This window comes from Fistularia commersonii, chromosome 2, assembly GCF_037954325.1.
Source record: "Fistularia commersonii isolate RoL2024-O1a breed Wild chromosome 2, RoL_Fcom_v1.0, whole genome shotgun sequence".
NCBI classification, from domain to species: Eukaryota; Metazoa; Chordata; class Actinopteri; order Syngnathiformes; family Fistulariidae; genus Fistularia; species Fistularia commersonii.
In genome coordinates, this window is record NC_141285.1 from 21,290,762 (window position 1) to 21,312,427 (window position 21,666).

The 21,666-nt window shown below is 43.9% G+C and overlaps 1 protein-coding gene and 2 long non-coding RNA genes across 3 annotated transcripts in view; 2 read left to right on the forward strand and 1 right to left on the reverse strand.

The window, feature by feature from the left end:
• The window catches only part of sdccag8 (SHH signaling and ciliogenesis regulator sdccag8), a 35,222-nt gene extending 18,768 nt beyond the window's left edge, over nucleotides 1-16,454 (reverse strand). The window contains exons 1-13 of the mRNA XM_086172547.1: nucleotides 16,299-16,454; nucleotides 15,142-15,270; nucleotides 14,843-14,928; nucleotides 14,544-14,648; nucleotides 14,329-14,454; nucleotides 13,953-14,021; nucleotides 13,644-13,708; nucleotides 13,307-13,507; nucleotides 13,089-13,227; nucleotides 12,782-12,934; nucleotides 12,105-12,239; nucleotides 11,163-11,279; nucleotides 10,800-10,942 (exon numbers count right to left, since the gene is read on the reverse strand). Coding sequence (XP_086028673.1) covers nucleotides 10,800-10,942; nucleotides 11,163-11,279; nucleotides 12,105-12,239; nucleotides 12,782-12,934; nucleotides 13,089-13,227; nucleotides 13,307-13,507; nucleotides 13,644-13,708; nucleotides 13,953-14,021; nucleotides 14,329-14,454; nucleotides 14,544-14,648; nucleotides 14,843-14,928; nucleotides 15,142-15,270; nucleotides 16,299-16,365 — 1,535 coding nt within the window. The 5' untranslated portion in view covers nucleotides 16,366-16,454. The remainder of the gene's footprint in view (nucleotides 1-10,799; nucleotides 10,943-11,162; nucleotides 11,280-12,104; nucleotides 12,240-12,781; nucleotides 12,935-13,088; nucleotides 13,228-13,306; nucleotides 13,508-13,643; nucleotides 13,709-13,952; nucleotides 14,022-14,328; nucleotides 14,455-14,543; nucleotides 14,649-14,842; nucleotides 14,929-15,141; nucleotides 15,271-16,298) is intronic.
• On the forward strand, nucleotides 5,043-14,853 carry LOC147236700 (uncharacterized). The gene is made up of 3 exons (XR_015108706.1): nucleotides 5,043-5,411; nucleotides 13,146-13,254; nucleotides 14,823-14,853. It is a non-coding gene; the product is annotated as an uncharacterized LOC147236700 (long non-coding RNA).
• LOC147236701 (uncharacterized) lies at nucleotides 16,034-18,217 on the forward strand. The gene is made up of 3 exons (XR_015108707.1): nucleotides 16,034-16,087; nucleotides 17,240-17,339; nucleotides 17,832-18,217. It is a non-coding gene; the product is annotated as an uncharacterized LOC147236701 (long non-coding RNA).
• The last annotated feature ends 3,449 nt before the right edge of the window (nucleotides 18,218-21,666 follow it).

Here is a 21,666-nt window from a genome sequence, read left to right on the forward strand (position 1 = left end):
GCCCCCGAGGGGTCGATATGTAGCCGGAGTCCCAACCCTCGGTTACGGGGAACCGCTCCTTCCCTCCGCCATTTTGCACCCCCGGTCAAGCGATTCGTTTTAGTCAGTCACAAAATGGCGCCTGATGCGCAGTGAAAAATGAATGGCTCAATTTTGTATTTAAAAAAAAAAAAAAAAAAAAAAAAAAAGCAGTGACGAGCTTTCAGCAAAGAGCCAAGCCCTGGAGCAAGCGTCCAGGGTGACGGGGAAAAGCAGAGGTGGAGATGAAGATGGGAGAAATCTCTCCGGACAATAATCTGCCTCCCAGCTAATTGGTGAGCGGGCTCTGGGTTGCTGCCTGTGGCAGGAACTCCGGTTTGGGCCTCGGAGGCAATAAGACTGAATGTGCAGTAAGTGGATAGCTGGGCCTGTTTGTATATGCCTGGCCTGATGTAATGTAGGACAGCTTGATAAGTGTGGCGTGAGCTGCATGGGCGAGGGCCTAAGGTAGGATGGAATGGCTCTGGGGCTGCGGCCAGGTATGGCGGCTGCTGTGCAAGCGTGTGTGTGTGTGTGTGTGTGTGTGTGTGTGTGTGTGTGTGTGTGTGTGTGTGTGTGTGTCGGGGGGGGCAGAGGCGGTGGCTGGCTGGCTAGCTGGATGGTACAGAGAGGAAGAAGACGGGCCCAGTCCGCACAGCCTGCCTAAGTGGGCACTATTCAAGCTGTTGCCCATTAGATGTGGGGTGCCAGGGCCTGACCAAGCACGGAGTTTGCAGCACCCCACGACGCAGCCAGCTTCCCACGCCAGAACCACCAAATGCCGTGGTTTATCAGAGAACAAGCACAAATTGGAGTCAGACGGTGGACTTGGAGGAACTGGAGACATTCAGACACAACTGACCACTGTGAGAGCTGAAGAAAAAGTCCCTGCTCTGAATGCATAACATCATCTATGATATCGCTTAAAGCAAAGCCATACATGCAAAAGGACAATGGAATATCTATTCAGTTAACATGTGATCATCGAAAACCGATTGGGTTGATCAATTTGCACATAATCCTGTCGTGGGGGGAAATGAGTGTGACTGTTTCTATCACAGAGCAAAGATATTACCCCATATATTTTCCCGTGAGCTGTGAAATGCGAAGCCAAGATTTGAAACTTCACATCGAATTGTGAACGGAAGCTGTCGAATAGAAACCTTTAAAAAAGGAATTCTCCTTATTATCGTTTCCATTCAAATTCACTCCGCTTCGCCCGGTTGACGTGACGAATCCATAGGTTCCGAACTATTTTACGCATTACACTTCCCTGTAACAGACAGATAGCGTAGAACGAAATCACAACCGCCAACCACCTGCGTTTGGCCTCCGAATGGCAACACTAGTGATGACTCGCTGCTTTTTGGAGGACTTCCAGAGCATCCGCAGCTATTTTTGATAGACTGCATCAATCAGGCGACATTAATATTCAACAGTTTGATGCGCAGGACTGTATGGATGATCTCTGCCTATGTGTGTGTGTGTGTGTGTGTGTGTGTGTGTGTGACGGATGGCCTTGTGTAAGCCTAACGTGGATTGCCAAGCATGGGTGTGTGCAGCGCAGAGAGAACGAGGTGACATATTGAACATTTGCCGCGCTGCTTATTATTTATTGACGCTGTGTACAATAAGCATCTGAATTGTTCGGTGCGGCAGACTGCGCGCGGCGTCACAATCCTCTCACACACACACACACACACACACACCTCGGCGCGTTTTGACACGTTTTTTTAACCAAACCGAGGTACTGCAAGTCCGCTGCTCCATTTCCGCGTTTTTTTTTTTTTTTTTCCTTGACACCCCTCCACTTTACCCGAGCCAGAGTAAAAGCCACATGTAGCCCCAAAGCTAAACACCCAGCGCAGCTCATGTGTCTATTTATCATCCATCCATCCATCCATCCATCCATCCGCTGATCCCTCCATCCAGAGCATTCTCATCTCTGATTCTCTTCTTCCTGCAGCTTCCATCTCTCCCTCCTCTTTTCCCTCCCACCCTTTTTTTCTCCTGTAACTAAACTGGCTGTGTCTCTCTCCATCTGCTGGTTCCTCCTTCAGCGGCCCTGCACCTGTTCACACCTCCTCTCCTGTTGGCCACCTCCTCTCTTCTCCCCTCTCTCCTTCCCTTTATCTCTCTCTTTTTTCCCCCCCTTTTTTCTCCCTCTCCCACCCTCAATCTCTGCTTGGCGCGACGCTGCCAGGCCCATTCCTGGCTCGCTTAGCCTCTCTGTCATTCAATCCATCTGTCGGCAAGTCAACTTTGTTTACAGCGGGCGGCCCAAGCCTCTTTTCTTCATCAAGGAGCCCCGGAGCCCCCCCGCTGCCACCAAGGTCACCGGTGAGCCAATCGTGCCCCTCGTAACTGTTAATTAAAAAAAAATAAATAAAAATTCCCGGCCATAATAATGGGCAGTCGCTCCCGCTGAATGTCCGCATCTCAAAAGCTGTGTTTAACTTCTTCACTTTTTCACAGCGAACAGCTATAAATGTACACTGAGCCCTGCACACGCAGATGTTTCCTGCGGCCGTGCACATTTTCTCCGGATATTAAATGAGCTCCGGATTGAGGTACTTAACCACCGATTGGCCTCTGTCATCGTCTGCACGCACACAAAACCGAGAGGTAAGTTTAAGTATCTTAATTGGCACAGATGACTGACGGTTGTAACACAGAGAGAGCGTACAGGCAGTGCGGGCATCTGTCATTTTTTTTTTTTTTTAAATAAACACACAGCATATGTACAATATGCTCTGGTTCTGACCCGATTCGAAAACCCGGGATTTTAACGTCAATGTCAAAATCTGTGCCCTTCAAAATATAGTTCCGGGTAACATATGCATCAGAGATGGAGGTCAAACTCATTTCAGCTGATGAGAGAAATTATTTTTACATTCTATTCAGCACTGTTAATGTTCAAAAGCTTCCTTATGTTCACATTTTGCCAATCAAAATCAAACGTTTCTATAAATTAAGAATAATATTCATCCACACCGAAATGTTCTAGATCCCAATATCTGCTTTGACATTTGTAGCAAAATTTTCTGCGTTAATTCTCTGCAGAAAAAGACGACAATAACAAAAAAGTTAAAAAAAAAAACCTGAACAAACTAAGAATAAGAGTCGCATTGGAGGGCTCTCACCCAGTGAGACTGTGCGGTACACCTGTGCTGGAATTCACTCACACCTGAGATGTAACTGATGTCATTTCAAACGCCTCTCATCCCTCCTGCCCGGTTACAAGCGCAGGGGCAACTGGCAGGATGGCAGACGCCGTCATCGCTCCTTCTCTCTCTCTCTCTCTCTCTCTCACCTAAATGATCACGAGCCGTTTCCTCTATGATCTCGCTTCCCACCTTTCCTTGTTTTAACTAGTCCTGCTGAAAACTTGCCTTCTTCCCCATCTCACTCCTTGGTTTCTGTGGTGCAGGATCTTGTGATAAGGGCTCAGGTTGGGGTTCACCATCTCTGACACCTCACCTCCTTTCTTAACCGGCCGCTTATACTAGCAGACTCACGTTTGAATTCAGTGAAGATGCGCTTCTTATTTAAAGGATCCTTCATTATGTGTCATAATTTAAAAAAAAATGCCTCAAAGAATCACTAGAGGGACATGTTTTTACGTTTTTTTTTAATATATTTTATTTTATTTTTTTATAAAAGCTTCACTTTATATTTAACCATGAGCATCTACATGTATAACCATGTATGTTTATAGCTGAGATTATAAGTAATCAATTTTATCTCATTAATTTGCTTCAAACATCAGCGAATTTCTGGTGAATATTGTTCAGTTTAACCAATGTCACCTTCATTTAAGTGACATTTTCTCTTAATGTTGGGGAAAAAAAAGATTGAAAAGAATCTCGACTGAACATTGTCCTGGCTGCAGCTGCTGACAGAAAGTGCACATAGCTGTGAAAATATCACAGATCGATGATACATGAATAAACAAATATTGCCCGGTTCTTGCTGACTGCGGCATCCAGTTACATCCTCAGGTGTTTGAGCACTAACCATCTCACCCCCCTCCCCCGGGTATTCATCAGCCTTTCCTCCACTTCCACTCCTCCATTCCACCGTCTTCGCCCCAGCCTCGCTTAAAATCTGCTGACATTGCAGTGCCCCCGCCATGAGAGGCTGTTCAGATCTGCGGTTCACACATTAAAAGCAAGAAAGACGCAGCAAGTTGTAGGCGGGAGGACAAAAAGGGCCCGTGTTTAAAGGATGAAACGTGAAGAGGGGGGAAAACACAAAGGGGTGGATCAATCAGGTATGAAGAGGTAAAAACAGAGAAATGAGGGACGAGGAGAAGCTCAAAGAGGTTCTGTCATGTCGGATGAAAGCAGCGGGCAGAGATTGGAGCCGCTGACGGTGCCACCCTGACAGCAGGGCTACGCGAAGGCCCAAAGTTGACCAGATGACAAAAACACACACTTGTTCCAGCCGCCGTCCGCGTGCAACCCGAACCAAACCGAAGGCACGGGAGCCGCAATCCCCCGGATCCGCCGGTAAACCCCATCGCTTCACGAACCGACGGGGTTCAGGACAAGCCGGGCAAAGAACAAGGTGAAGGACGGACGCTGGGTGGATGACGGAGGGCCGGTGCACCATCTTTCCCTCTCTTTCCTCCAGCAGAAGTGTGTATATAGGCCAGTGTCCCAGGGCACACTTGGCCGGGGCGAGAACAGTTGTAGCCGACAGATTTGCCTCCATCTTGCCCGAGGTGTCCCAGTCGGCGATCTGTCAACTCTATCTATGAACACCCTGAACAATAGACGGGCAACAGTTCAGTTCAATTTATAATTTTTTTTGTTTTGTTTATAAAATCAGCATAATGACCTTTGACGTTTCCAGAAACTATCGGAAAGTAAACCACAAGTTACAGGGAATAGATGAGGAAGGATAATAGTAACGCGTGTTTCTCACATTAACTTCGGTAAAGTATCCATTCTTGCTTTACAGCAGATTTATACATTTCAATTTCATTGTCTATGTCATGTTTTTACGGGTCATCCACAATTCTTAAACTGGAAAGTCATATCAGTCCTGATTGTAGAAGTAATATTCAAATAAGAAACACTGTAACCTGTACAACTGCATTTTTTCAATCTGTGTACGATTGGTTTCCATTGTGTCGCTGTTTTTAAAGTCAATACAAATCAAACACTGCTCGCTTGATCACACAAGTACACAATATTCTATTAAAAATAATAAGATAAAATTGAATAAAATAGAATAGGTTAATGAATAAAAATGTGGGTCAAAAAGATTCGGTGATATCACACTGATTCTTTTGTGCTGCTAATCCACAGGCTAACCAGTGGAGGGAATCCTTACTGCCTGCAGTTATTCATGCATCGAGCAAGGAATTACCTGCAGATCTGACTGAGGTAAGTCTTAAACTACACCCGACGATGAGATAGTACATCAGCTCCTATATGTCAAGACGCTATGACAAAAAGTAGAAGAAGTGTCAGAAAATGAGGGGAAAAAGCTGAAAAGAAAATAAAGGATAAAGATTAAGAGCGAGCACAAGTGTTAGAGGGAGAGAGGTGAGAAGGCAGGATGGCAGAGAGGGCACTCCAACAGAGAGGAGAGAGGAGCGCGGCAAGGTCTCGTCACCAGGCCAACGGGCCCACCACTGTCAACATCATGGCAACTCTGATAGACACACACACACACACAAACACACGCGCACACACACACACTGCTGGCCAACAGCCCTCCCAGCTGCCCTATCCGTAACTGTCTGATTAGTTGTGCTAAGCAGCCCCTCCCCTGCCAACCATGGTGCCATCTGCTACCAAACAACATGGCTGCCGACCAGATAAGCACGCACACACACACACACACACATATATATACACAGCAGGCCTCATACCTGGCACTGCCCCGCTGCTGTCACACAGAGACACACACATCAAACTTCACAGACACAGGTGTCGCCCAAAGGTATCAACACTTAACATTCACACAAAGCCACACGCACTTGCAAAATCAGTCAACACACATCCTGCGACAGGGACTCCTCAAGCGCGTGCCTGACCACACGCACACACACACACACAGACACGCAAAAAGTCATGCAAGGTTTGTGCCACGTTTTTTGCGCATCCGCGTGAGTGGTAACAGTGGTTGGGCACGACCAATGCCAGGTAAAAGAAAAATGCTATGCTCAAGTGTGTGTGTGTGTGTGAGTGTGTGTGCGCACGCTCATTGGCAGCACTTGACTGTTCATTATGGCCTGTGCCTCTCCTGAGCGACTGTAGCCCGTGTGGTGCCCCGGCCCTTTTATTCCGGGCCGTGATTGGACAAGGCCCTCCCGCCGTGTTGGTTTGCAGCAGTTTTGTCGCGCCCAGATTTCACTCACTGCTCAAAGTGAGCCTCTGGCGGGACGAGGCATCTGCTGCCTCACCTTCCTCATTTACACTTCTCCGCCCTCACACACACACACACACACACACAGTGTTCAGTTCACCGCCTATCCAGACCTTGCTATAGCGAAGGGGAGAGAAATAAAGGGAGACAGCGAGGCGGAGGAACAGCCTTAGAGGTTCGGTGTGACATATTTGATAAAGTTTGAGGACTTAGTTTAAGTTCTTCCCATGTCTGGTTCAGCATCGATCTTCCATCTGCCATTCTAGCGCTATTCTGCAATGTTGAATCCATTTTGTACTGTTCCGGCACCATGACACCTCGTTTCCTGTCACTTAATTAGACCTGGTTTGAATAATGTTTTACAGCTATGGATGACTGCAGCATAGGCAGGAAAGTCATAAGTACCAGATGTTTCGGCGTCTCTCTAAGGAGCTCTAAGTTCCCAGGCTAAGAAGGCTTTCCCCGCATTGTTCTGATTCTTATTCTTATATTTTTTTACCACATTCATTATATTTGTGGTTCTGAGCTGATAAAACATGGAATCAATACCTTGGGTAAATATCTCATTGATAGAAAAACAGTCAAATTTTTTTGTCAATAACAGTTTGATATAAAATGTTAACACAAATAAACAAGTAGCTGGTTTTCCCTAAATTTTAACAGATATGCGATATGGGTGTGCATGTGCTTTTATAATTAGGGTTTGTTTACTGCAACAAGTTTTTTTCTTCTAATTCTAATTTGCACACGCTTGCCAAAATATGCCACACCCACACGTCAAGTCTTATAAACAATAGATGGAAAAGAAGGTACAGCAAATATACACGTCATTTGGTTGTGCTTTTAGAATTCCCATAATATTTAACACTTCACGTTTATATGATAAAATGCTACAAAATGTCAGAAACCAGCGGTCAGTAAAAAAACTAACGATAAACTCATCTAGCAGACTTTTGTGCAGAGCTTAAGTATTTCTATGATCGATTAACTTCTGTTGCTACGGAGATTTATGGATGTAATGAAAGAGGACAGGAAGTTAGCTGGTGTGAGAGAAGTGGATGCAAAGAATCGGGTTAAATGGAAGCAGATGATTGTGGCGACCCGGTGATGGGAGCAGCCAAAAAGAGCAGAGGAAGAGAAGATTTAATTCTGTTCTCTTTGTGACCCCACTTTCTAAGTCCACACGATAATCTTGAGTCCACAGAGAGACATTTAGCCGGAGGCTACATCACGTAGTAAAGTCACCCACGATACACTGGTCACAAGTCTGAGTGGCAGCCTCTTGGCCCTCTGCTGGAAGCTCATGAGGAAAGACGCCGTGGAACAGGTGTTTCCATCCAACATCCCTGCAGGTTTCACTGCACAGCTGCCTCGGACCCTCCCGATGCAAGTGACCACCAGACATTGCCTCACTCGGCAAACCTCTCAGGGAGAGAAATTGGCCACGAGTAAAATTACTGCCTTTCTGTATCCAGTCCATCTACAACTCTACACGAGCATGCTCATTAAGATGGATTCCTAATTTCACGGGGTGGATAAAACCTGAATATTTGAGACCGTGCTGATAGTCGAGTGATCCAAAACAGAAATTAGATGCACACATACTAATTTATCGTTGGACACGATAATGCGTGCAAACACATGTGAGTCACAACGGCCGGTTCAGCGATGGTTGAAAGAGGACGGCGAAAAAAGAAAAGTAAGAGAGTGAAGAAAGAAAGCCGCAAACAAACAAAACAAACTTGGTAAAGCCCTATGTTTGGCTGAGGCCAGGACTGCAGTGTGTGTGTGTGTGTGTGTGTGTGAGAGACGATGTGAACAGAGTGACGGGGATTAGGACGGATCCTGGGCTGTCCAACTCACAGCTGGCTGATGATCCAATCCTGGAGCGTAGCGCAGCGCACCAGCCGCCATGGGACCCCCGGATGCATGCATGCATCTGTGTGTGAGCGGTTCGTGTCTGTGTGTACAGGCATGTGGTTACCGACTGATGTGTGTTTCGTGGCGCGCGTTTGCAATGATGCAGTTGCGCAAACAAACGTGTTGTGTACGTATGTGTTAACCGGAGAGGAAGGCTGGGCGATCAGAAATCAAACAGAGCCTGTCTGTGCTTTATGTCCTCCGTTTGAAGGTGAGCTGTGATCGTTGCGGGCCACGAGGACGACAAAATGAAAGAGCGGAGCGAGCAAGTTACAGAGGGAGAATCAAAGAGCTGCCTCCCAAGGCTGGTCACACAAATGCCTTCCAGCTCTGCCACTGTGAAGCTCTTAAAACACATTCCATGGCTGCACAAACACGACCGACGCAGCTACAAAGACTCGTGCACGACTGTGCGGTGAACAACTGAGGCCAGGCAGAGGCAAGCAAGACCGAGGGTGAAATGCATAGATCTGACCTCATAAGGAGGACAGATAATCACGGGTGGGGGGAGAGCTGAGGGTGGAGACATTCGGTGGGAGAAAGAGGGACATCGGGAAAACAAATACAGACACGCATCCTCACCTTCTGTAAAACAGACACAAAAATGTCAACCTGAGAGACCAAGGCTTCAAGCAGAGTTCAGTAGGCGCTCAGGTGACATGAATGGAAACGTGCCGGAGGACGGTTTTATCTGATTCTTCCATATTTTGGCCCCTTCACTCAGCGCATGCAGTTCACCACAAACATAACCCTGTTTTCTGTTTAAAGAAAAAAAAAAAAATTCTATCTACACATAAGGAAACTACATTTAGGGAGAAATTATGGGAAACATGACTTTTGCATTGTGGATCGCCATTCCAGACAAATAGTTTTTCTTCCACAAATTAAAACCACAAAATAGAAAAGATTTGAAATACGGCTTAATGACCAGCGGGTTTCCACAGGTTTGGCCCTCAGAACCATTTAAGACCATGAAAAATGTACATGCAATTCACAGAATTAAATAATTCACTCATATAATCGTATATACATGTAACTTTTGAATGTACAGAAGAGCAGTTTAACTCTGCTGAGTTATTTTTTCCTGCTAATGGCCAACACCAAGTGAATGGTAGAATCCTCAGCTGTTAAATATCTAGTATACTTATACGGGAATATAAAATTCTGTTTTCAAACTAATGCACATCTACCCGCATGCGAGTAAAATGCCAGCAGCTCAGCTGGTGCAGGTCAAAATCATCATGTTGCCACATTGATATGCATGTCGGGCTCCACAACTGGTTACAAATTACACACACACACACAAGCTAACACACACACTCCCTGCCTCATCCTTTAAACACATGACAGTGCACCATGCAGCCAGCGTGTTAGCACTGGCCAGCTGACAGGCAAACACACTAATACAAAGATAAAAGTGGTAGAGGACACACAGGCCAACACACAAACATTGAAGAGTATAATATACCCTTGTACTGTACGTGCAGATACACAAGCATATATTCACTGATTATACAAACTTACATCCCACAGCCTTGAGCACCACGGGGCACCACCCGCACATCTGTGCCCATCTCAAACATCTCAGCTGTGGGCAGCAGGGGTGAGAGTGTGCCCCAGGTGGCTGGCATTGGCTGGCATGGTCCTGGCAGTGGATGGTGGGGGTAGGACCAGCAGCCAGCAGATGACAGGAGGGGACGGAGGGAAGAAAATGGAAAGAATGCAAAAGGCAAGGAGACAAACAGAATTATCATAGATAGAAAAAAGGGAATTGCTTCACAAATAGACAGAGGTGGGACAGCTGAGGACACGGGGACAGATGGCGGTGAAACTACGGATTGATATATGGATGGGCAGCGGGTGCAGATCCTAGATAAAAAGAGGAAGTGATAAGGGATACATATGTACAGGAATAGATGTAAGTGTATAAGATCGAGAGAAGGGAGCCGGTAGCACCCGCGGAGAGAAAAGAGCACGTGCAGGGCGCTGACAGGTGGCACAGAGGCCGAGGCTGTCCCATGACCGTCAACACAATTCCGCGCGTGTTTTTACAATTGCGTGTGTGTGTGTGTGTGCACGCCAGGGACGCAAGAGAGACTCGGCCACCGTTTCGGCTCTGCTGGAGCCGTTGCCGGGTTGGGCGTTAGCCTGGTGGCACAGAGAGGGCGATGTGTGCCTGTGTGTGTCTGTGTGTGTGTGTGTGTGTGCCTGTGTGGGTTGCATTATGTTGTGGCATGCTTAACAGGATTAGAGGTGACCTGGTGAGGTCCAGTTGGTACCAGGACCATGGCACGGCGGTGCGCATGTGTGTTTATGTGTGTGTGGTTTGTATAATAGGATTAGCCGTTACCTGGTGCTATACAGTTGGTGTGCTGGTCTGAACTGGACTGGACTGGACTGAGCTGGGCCAGAGCTGGGCAGAGGGGAGCGCTGTGTGTGTGTGTGAGTGTGTTGGCATGTATAATAGGATTAGGTACTACCTGGTGAGGTGCAGTTGGCGCTGGGCATTTGCCAGCTGTTCTGCTAGGCTCAGGGCTTCGGCCTGCCATTGGCTCCCATCCTTTTGGACCGCCTCCAGGTGCTGCCGACAGCCAACCAGCTCTGAGCTCAGCCTTTCCACTTCCTGTCCCGCAGAGAAGGAAAGAGAAAAGCAAGAGGAGGTGAGCGCATTCTGCAAAACAACTCACCTTATGCCCCCAAGAAAACCTCATCATGGAAATATTATCACAACATCCCTTAAATATTCACGGGTGATATCAAACACCTAATAAAAGGGGAATTTAACTGAATTGTTTGCAGGACCCTAGAAACTATCACAACAAAAATTTACGTTGAAGGCATACCTGTGCAGCTTTTTCCATTTGCCTGCTGCTCTTGGCGCTCAGCTCTCTGAGCTGTCGCTCTGCCTCCTCTTTCCTTTGTTGGGCAGAACTAAGCTGATATTTCAGATCCACACACGTCTGCAAAAAACAGACACATTGAATGACCAAATGTATATTTATGTCATGTGCAGGCTTAAACAGTTAATATTTTCCTGTTGTTTTTTTTATTGTTTTCCTTTTCATCATCATAGGTAAGTACATTCCTATCAGGGTTTTCACAGGCAACGCCTAACCAATTAAATTGTGTAAATATTGGCAAAGTCCACTGACAGTAACATTTAACTGACTTCCAGTGATCGTCACAAACGGGAGCACCTTAAAGCAAAACTTTTTTTGTCAGCAGATCGAAATAGAAAAATTAAAGTTTAATTTACAACAAGAAAGCAACAATCATTATTTTTCCATTTTCAAATCATAGCTGTCTGGCTAACATGTGTTTGTGAAGATGAGTATTATGTCCCTGCAATGAGATGAGTTTCCATTAAGGAACCAAATCTGCCATTATGAAAATACTGTAAAATCTTCAAAGCATTTGAATATTTTCTGACATACAAAACTTCAAAACCAGTTTTCTGATTTATCCCGCAAAGATTTCCCATGATTATTACCATGACCTTTTATTCATCCATCTAAAGTGTAATAGTGATCAAAACCTGAACAAATTCCCTCAGATTAGGCCTTCTCTATTTACCGCACATTATCATAGAATCTTATTACGCTCTCTTTGCTCTGAGTGTCCCCTTTACCAGCAAAAGGATTGAGTAAAGATAAAATGTTGCTGCCATCAAGTGGAATTAAGTGGCATTACGGGAACAAAGTTGAGCCGTACATTCTTCTCCAAATGTCTGGCATGTGCGGATTATGATTACTGGAGGTTTTCATGATAAAGTTAAGACAGCATACATTAGTATTGTCTTGTTCCTGAGTAGTAAGTTTGTGAAGAGTATCTCCCAGCTGGCTGGTGAGCGAGCTCCTGTCCCTGTGAGCTCTATCCAACTGCACCTCCAACTCGGCCACACGCTGAAAAAGGCCGGACACCTGGTAAAAACAGAGTTTTTCAGAAGATTTGAAAAAATAGCATCGGCAATTCAAAGTTAATTCCCATCCTAGTGTTAACCTTCTTATAACATTTTTAAAAAAGTGGATAAGAAAGTGAAAGACAGAGGGAACCCGGAGTTAACTGCAAGGCTCGCGCGTGTGAGTGTGTTTACAAGTACAGACGCTTGTTTTACTTTCGATTCGAGTTGTGGAGAGACAGGAAGCACAAGGCCCACAAAGACAGAATGCACCCTGATGCCAAAGGCTGCGGCTACCCGGACAAGAAAAACAAGGTCTGGGTGTAAAGCAGATGAACCAAGAACCACGTCAGATGCGGAGATGAGATCCAAAAACAGTCCCAGTCATAACAGGAGGCAAGTCGTGGGCAAGCAAACTGTAGCGACAACGTACAGAACGCAAAACAATGTATGCAGGCATACATCAAATCTGGCTGGCGGTCTCTTATCGGCATATATACCTAATGCACAAAATAGGATAAGTATTGCATTTTCTCTAAATTGAAGTAAAGAGAGAATATTCACGGTATCTGCGAGTTCTTCTTTCTGTTTGCGAGCCTCGGTCCGGCCTTCCTCTCTGGCCTCTGCCAGTCTCTCCTGCGAGGTCTGCGCCTCTCGTTCCAGCTGCTGTCTCTGTCGGGCCAGCTCCCTCGACAATTGCTCGTACTGCATCCCCACCTGCGAGCGTAGATTTAAATTTTTTGAACATATTCAAAAAGTATGAATTCATGATTTGCAATTTAGGGAGGACATATTTAGCAGCGATCCCGTTGGGAGCGAAACACACGGCACAGCTGGAAAAGGCGTGTCAGGTGCGTATACATGGTCTGACCCTGGCTTTTTGAAGATTGGCTTCTTCAGCCATCTCAACGGCCTGTTTGACTTGCAGACACGCGGACCATTCCTTCTGCTGGGCCTCCTGCTGACTAGCCTGCGCAGCACGTACAGCCATTAGCAATTGGTCGCGTTCCCTGGAGCAGCAAGGGGCAGCACATACTGTAAGTTACACATACGAATAAACTTTCTCGAAACGTGTGTTTTAGCACTGACTTGGTGAGCCGATCGATAGTCTGGACATGTAGATTTCGATGAGTTTCAGCCATGACGGCTTCGTGCTGCGCACACTTCAGGCACAACCCCGCCACGCGGGGCGCTCCTTCAGCTCTCTGAGCATCTGCAGCCAGTTTCTCCTTGTGTCTCAGAAGCGCTTTGACCTCCTCGCACTCTTTCTGACTAACTGAGAGATTCTTCCTGATTATGGAAGCACAGCATGAGATACAGAAAACGGAAAGAGAATGAGATGAATGGTTAATATCCATATTTTAATGTTAACATGATGCAGTTTTTGAGTTAATGGCTATGCTGACTTTGCAGGTGGAACGCTAACCTGAGGGAGGAGACATGAGCCTCCAGAGTCTCAATCTGGGACTGATAGATCACTTTCATTTGATCCTGATAAACACAAAAACAATCAGAATACATTATGAGGCTATTTGACATTTAACATTTAAACAATGGTTGCATTTTAACAGAATATAATATCCCTTTAACAGGACATTGAGCCCTAATGCTTATGACCTTGGTTTAAGGCTGTTGGATCTATACTGACAATACAGAAAACACATTAGTATTATTATATACAAATTATATATATTATTATATGCAAAATGTAAGCACGCACATTTATAATCCTTACCAGCTCATGTTTCCATGCAGTGGTGTCTCCTTTCAGCATGTGGTTGCTGGCTGCTGTACTCTCATTCACCTGGGAGGAATATCAGACTGAAATATTAGTGACACAGATTTGTATTTGCCTCAGTGTTGCAAGTTAACAACATTATAAAAAAGTAAATGTCACGTCAGATGTACCATGCATTCTGGTAACAAGGAGCTCTATTCTATAACTACACCAACTTTCAACATTTATGAATAACACAGGCTGCCAACCTACTTCTTTAAGATTTTAAACTTTATACTGATTATGAATATCTTGGAGTGTTTTTGTCTTGATATAGTTGGTGGTAATAATAATAATAATAATAATAATAATAATAATCAAAAAAATATTTTACCATGGAGTTTTGGATCGTGAAAGCCTTCAGTGATTCATTCAAACTTTTAGATTTAAGTTCTGAATGCAGCTTCTCGTTCTCCACCACCACCACTCGGACCCGCTGCTTCATCTCCTGTAGCTCTTCCTGTAGTCATACACAGAGAACAATCAGAACTTATCTCAGCAAGTGCACCGATGCAGGGAAAGCACATATCAACACACACACTCACACACCTTGCAGAATTTGACCTCAGCTTCTAGATGGTGAATGTACTCGGACCGGTTGTGAATCACGGGGACCAAATCCTGAAGCGTTGATTTCGCATCCTGTGTTAATTTCTGAAAGAGATGAAAACCAGGGCAATCGTGGATGATGCAAAACACAGCTGAGCAGTATGTGGCAGATATTGTTGCTATATAGGATATCACTTAATCAATCGTTACACTGCTGTCAAAGAGTATGTTCTCAAACTGGTGGTATGTTGAAGTCTCATATATTTCACTGTTTGACAGCGGTGAGCTGGAGGTTTTACCTTGGATGGAGACTCCTTCTTTGCTGGAGAGAGAGGAGCAGCCATTTCTCTGCACTGCTTCAGCAGAAGGCTCTTCAACTGATTAACTGCAAGGCACAAGGAGGACAAAGGTAATCACTCACATTGAGCTGATAGCTCATATTTAGTTTATTTTTATTCGAATCATGTTTATTTTTCCACCATAAAGAAAAATATCCACAATATATGATGTTCAGGATAGAAAAAAAGTCAAAAAAGCACACTGTTGAGTTAAGTATTGATTATATGTCATATGTGTAAGTGAATAGTGAGCAAGTCACCTGCATCACTCTGTGTCTTCTGGCTCCATGAAGCCTTGCCCTCTTCAACTGCCATGAAGAGGCCGCTATCACTGCCTCTGACCTCTTCTGTATCTTCTCCATCGGGGTTTACCGGCTCTGGAGCACGCCCTAAAGCACATAGACACCCATGTTGCTAATATCCTAAAACACGCTGATAAGGGAAAATTAAAAAAAAAATGGTATGGAGAAATACTGCCCGCCATCAATCATCTATGTGTCATCTTGTTAAAACAATCTGTAAAACTGGGAGAAAGGAGAAGTAAACATCACATTCATCTCTATCTTTATATGATGATGATGATGATGATGATGATGATGATGATGAAGGTGGTAACTGCTTGGGTTTGCTACGTTGTGTATCTGCTGACTTCAAGCAAGGTTTCTCAAGAGGCTCTGGCCAAGCTGACCCCACCTTGTTATACTGCAACAGCACAGGCCTTTTGATTCAAATGTGATCATATCTATCTTGCTGGTTGACAGCTGGTATGACTCCAGCCCCACTGCAACCCTGCACAGTGGAGGGTTAGCCGAATGAATGAATGAATCATCTTTTCCCTTCAGACGTTGCCATGGCTAATCATCTACCACCATCTAACCCTAATCTCTGCATCCTCTTCCCTTACGCACTTTAAGTCCTCTTTCCCCTCAATCACTAAATCTCCACTTCCTACTTAGTAGTTCCAACCTCAACATCCACTTTTTTGTCTCACATCACACCTGAAACCATGCAAATGAATGAATGAATGAATGAATGAATGAATGTTCAGTTGTAAAAGCCAGGTCACGTGATTGTGTTTTGGACGTCTTTCCATCACCCGGATGTAAAGCTAACTGTTAACTATGACGCAGTTAATCGATGCTAACTAACAGGACGCTGTTGAAGCGCTTCGGACCGGAAATCGCCGGGACCACAGAGGAACTGGCGGTAAATACGCCCCCGTCTCATGTTAACGTTAATAAGGATGTAAAGATATGGTCCGGAATTCCACCGAGGCGTGTTAAAGCTCATGCATCGATAATACTTCTCGGTTGTCTGGTTAAGTACCCCACTTCCGTCCTTGTTTTAGTCTGGTGTTTACGTGTTAAAAGTCATCGAACGTAATACAATCAAACAAGCTACCAAAGAACCGACTTACGCTTGGGTGCTTTCGGAGAGACACCCGATTGCTCCGTTTCCTCTTCGTCCGATTCCAAAGGTTTCATTTAGTTTTCAGTCACGTTATTTACACCGCGATTCACGTGCTAAGCTAAAGGCTACACGACAACAACACTCATATTAGCTACGTAGTAACGGTCATCTGTGTGGTGTTTGTTTTATTGTAACTCTGTGCCGCCGGGGCGGTGTCTAACACGAAATTCCGTTTGCCGCCCCACCGGCAAAGAAAACGTCTCATATGTATGAAAATCAAACGCGTTTACTGAACGCGTAAATTGTTTCTGGGAGTTGGAGTCAAATTTGTAGTCCCGGGACGAATATGTATACAATTTTGAACCATCATTCTTTTGATTTCTGTGTAAAATTCTTTTTGAGGGGTTGTTCCTGCGTTTCAAATCCCACGCTACACTGAATGAATTGTCATGTTGTACTAGCTGAATAAGGTGCTCTTATCTATGATTTTCAAATACCAAAATCAACATTTCAAAGGGAGCTAATTTTCTTTGTATTAAAAAGATAAAATTGATGTTTTTTTAATGAACAAGTCCCATGTTGCGCACATTGATAAGACATTTCCATAAAAATAAATTCATGACTTTATTTTAAATAATCTTCACAGCAAATTACAAGGAAAAATTGGATCCAGCAACAAATGAATGTAACAAAAAACAAAGAAACTGCTAAATCAGGAAATGTAATAGCTCTACAAATACTGGGATATCAACATGCATGTTAATTTTTTTTTTTTTTTTCAAATAGCAAATGTTAGACATCTATTTTAATAAAAGAATGCAGAATAACACAATAAATTAGAGCATGTTGGATGTCAAAAAAACACAACACAATAAAAATGTGTTGTAATATATAATATTATCATATTCTTATTATCGATAATAATGATATTCTCCTTGTACTGGGCAGTCTTCCTCTTCTCCAAGCATGTGGAATTTCCCTGCCCCCTTGTGGTCAAAAAAATACTCACACATTAATTTCCCTGGGCAGTTGGAGAATTGTGTTCTAGGTATGTTCTATCTACATTGACAAGTACATCTCTTCAGATACAAATCAGCAGATAAAACTACCGTCACATACAAGATCTGAGAAATCGCAGCACGAGCAGCGCGAGAAAATCGGTTGCCGTTACAAGTTGTTCGCCAAACACATAATCGTTTTCATATTTTTTTATCGTCTTTATTCTTATCCCAACACTCGAGTGAGTCACCGTCAAGGACTCCATTTCACACCCACTCAACACAAAGTAATGAGATTTCTGATGAGGAACTAGGTGGCTGCGTGTTGTATTACTCAGAGATGCTCGGACATTGAGACTAAGTATAATTGTTAGAAGGTTTTCTATATTTCCCAATAAGAATTGTGACAGTCAAAGATGCCAAGGGGCTTTATTAATAAATGTGTTTAATCTTAGATGGATAATACGCAGAGTATAAATAGAATTTGACGAACCGCCAATTGTGCCATGATGCAAAGCCCCTGTTCTTATTCTTTTGTTTAGGAAATTAACTTCGGAAACAGGTGCAGAATTACAAGACGGGTAGCCACAGAGACCAACGGTCACATAGTAACAGCTGAAATCTACATTTCCCACAAAGATTGTGTCTGCCTCTGAACATTACCTGAAAAATGCAAATAAAAAAAGCAAGTCCTTTAAATGACCCCAGCTGGACAGTATTTCACCCTGCATTCCACTCCGACGTTTGTACATGCAGTAATACTGTGTGCAATACACTGCCAAAACATGTGAAATCTGGGCAATATCTCACTGTTCCTTACCTCTATACCTTTGATTCTCTTTGCATATATTTCATTTTTAATATCTTTTATTAATATGTCGTACTGCATCTGAGCAATGTGTGTTTTTGTGTGTCAAGTACCAACAGAGACTGGACATACATCTTCATTTTGTCGCGCTGCACTTTTCAAAGACAACACAGCTTTTCTATAAATGTTTCTATTTAAAACTACACATTACTCAGAATGCACGTAGTGCACATAGTTTCTGTTCAACTTTGTCCTTTTTTTGAACCCATTGGAAAATCTCATCCTGTTTCGTTTTTCCCTGACAGCCGAATGGGCTTCGGCTTAAAACTCTTAAAGTCTAGCCAAAACAATTGTTCCAGCTGCATAATGCGAAGAGTTAGTTTAAGCAAAAGGAGTTATGAAAGGACTTGTGTTTGTTGCTGCTTGTATAAGGATAAACCAAAGGTAACCATGGAAACAGCCTCTTCCTGTTACGCTTTTACGTGTATCTTCCTGTTGAATCAGCCCAGACGGTACTTTTGAATTGTGCAATACTGGAGTGTGCAGTTGAGTACTTCACCACTTTTTTCTTGCGACAGGGCCAAGAAAGTTAGAAAGAAAGATGGCCTCCGTCCAAACGCTTTTTCAGTAGAAAGTTTATTACTGGTTAATGTACTTGGATTTTAAAAAATACGAACAGGATAAGCACTTTAAATATAAATGGGTTGCAATGCTCAGTTAAGGACTGTGATTCACTTGTTGTCCCTGGTCTTCTGGTCTTGAAGGGGAAAAACTAAATTTCTTTTGAAATTTAATAGAATTTACTGTTCTGAAAAAAAGAGATCTGAACATCCACAAGAAATTTCCCTGAAAATAAGAATTTACAAGTTACTGCATTATCTAAATACAAGGAGAAATCGATATCATGTTAAATTTAATTGATATCTGAATTTTAGGGGGAAAAACATGATCAGATTACAGAAAGATTAGATTTGGTTGACTGTGAGAAAGAGGAAATGATTTTAAAACTAATGCATCTCTCATAACAAATAAACAAATACTTAAATATCATGGTATTTTTTTGACTGTGGTGTAACTCCCCATAGTTAAGGATATAAAAATGTCTAGGTGTTTTTTTCCTACTTCACATGTTTAACAACACTTAACATTGTTAAAAGACCTGGTCTTTTGAAACGTCATTCATATTTATATTTTTAATATCATTGCAATAAACTCCGATAAAGCCTGGTTCACTGAACTACCCATCTCCAGTTCTGGACCCCAAATCTTATGCTGGCCATCAGTTCATGTCGTTTTAAATATGTTTGTACTGTGAAATAAAATCACACAGGCAAGCAAACCGCAGCTTTTTCCTGGGCAAGCGTCGAGGTATGTGCAGTTGTTGGGGGGTATTTCCAGGAAACCACATCAGCCAATCAGTGTAACTCTGGTAGAAGATGTAGGTCGATTAAAAAAAAAAAACATTAAAAAAAAACCATGTGTAGCTCTGCTACTATGCATTCTCTAAATGTCACCTCTTCCCTCCACTTTATGTAAATGCTCAACTTCCCACCTGTCACTGACAAATTCCCTCCACCCTGACCTGAGGTTGGGGGTTCCCTTTTATTTTTAATTTAAACCATGTAACAGCGTAAAACAGGACCACTTCACATGAGGCTGGAAATATCTCAACATTACCCCCCCAAAAAAAGCACCGGAAGAAAAACCTCTTTTGATTCTTCACGGAAACAAGAAGAAGAAGAGGTGGAGAGAAGACGAGAAAAAGATAAAATTAGTTAACCTGGTGGGCGTGCGTGTGGGACACGGCTACATGTGCCACTTCTAAAATGGGCCTCCGTTGTCTGGTGGCTCCGGCAGAGCTTGGCGTTCTTTCCACACCGGAGACAGATTTACTGCCTCTGCGAGTGGCAGCCTTTCTGCGGAAAGAATTGGGCAACCGAATGAAGCAATGTCGGAATGAAGCAAGTGCACGCGTGTGCGTCTGTTTGTTTGTCATGTAGGTTTGGGTTACTGCGATCAGACACATACTCACACAGGGAGGGAAAAAACCAACACCAGACAGATTTTTGGATTTCTTAATAAAAATAATTCATTTCAGGACAACATATAAATAATTATTGAATCACACAATACAGATACCTTGATATGAATAAATACTTAACAAATAAAACCAGGCTTTTTTTTCATACAATACTCTATTGTCGAAAGGTCACACAAAGAAACTTCCACACTGTTTGCATGTTTTGTTACATCGTCTGCTCTTAAGCAAATGCTCTTCCTACTTTTGGAATGTCCCTAAGCAAGTCGGAGTACCATTCCTAAATGCCTCAGCAGCTTAGACAAGTCATGTGCAACTTATGTGATCTCCTCCCGGCCAGACTCACCCAGGAGCCCCGGAGCTTCGTCGGGGGTCTCGGTTAGCCGGCCGCTAATTGGCCTTTAATTGATTAAGGTTTGTCTAGAGGTGATTAAAGCACACAGAGATCTATGTACGGGCCGTCAACACGTGGGCTGGCCCGACAGTTTTAGATACAGTTGAATGAAAAGGCAGGCCGTGGGCCCGTTTGTCTATGCTCTCCCAACTACGGCCACAGATGGACATCTTCGTGCGGGGAGGGGAATAACCGTTTCGGCTGATGTAGCATTTGATCAAGTTTGATAAATGCCTTTCGCTTAAGGTTGTATCGGCCAACATTTCTTTGTATCGGGGCAAAAATAAGCACTCCCGAAAAATCGGTGCCCATTTGGGGGAGGGGAGAAAGGGAATAAGGGGGGCGAGCTTCAGAATGAGCGAGCAGATTTGATAATCTCAAATCTGTCGTCATGCAGAATCAGAGATGTCTATCTGCGGCTCTCTAGTTTGGAATGATGCAGGCCGGCCATATTTAAGGAGGTAACAACAACTGTTTGGCGATTGATGGTACATGTAATTTTTTTTTTTTGGCAGAAACAAAAACAAATATATTAAAATACATTAAAAAATCCCGAAAGAAATAAAAAAATAAAACAGGAATGTCAGTTTTCGTGTATTCCAGACGCACACATGTGCGTTTTTTGTGTGTGTTGGAGATGAGGCATCGGGTTGGAAGGTCCTACGATATGGACCGAGATCCATACTCGCAAAAGCATTTTCTAAGTGGGACCACTGATGCAGGATCACTGATCAGGCCCCTCTGGTCCATAATATTTCAATCACTTCTTTCTTAAAGGCAAAACTTATCGAGGATCAGCCCCAATACTATGCTGCGGTAGCAGCAGTACAAAACACATTCAGATAAACAACATTGGCCAAAGCAGGCATTGCGTTTTTTGGCGCCTTGGCACATCCATTGAGGGGGTGGAGAAAGGAGGAATGCGTTTCTCTATAGGTTTGTTTACCTGCACGTCACCTCAAGCTCGGGTGCGGCGCAAACAATCTCGCAGAGCTGTGTTTACTTGTGCATATGCGTGTATGTGGCGGTAAGGTGGATCGAGCTCCAGCCAGTTATCACCCTGTCATTATGCTCTTGATTCTCCATTGTCGGCAATCCCCCGTTCAACGAGACTGGAGCTACTACGTGTGTGTGCAT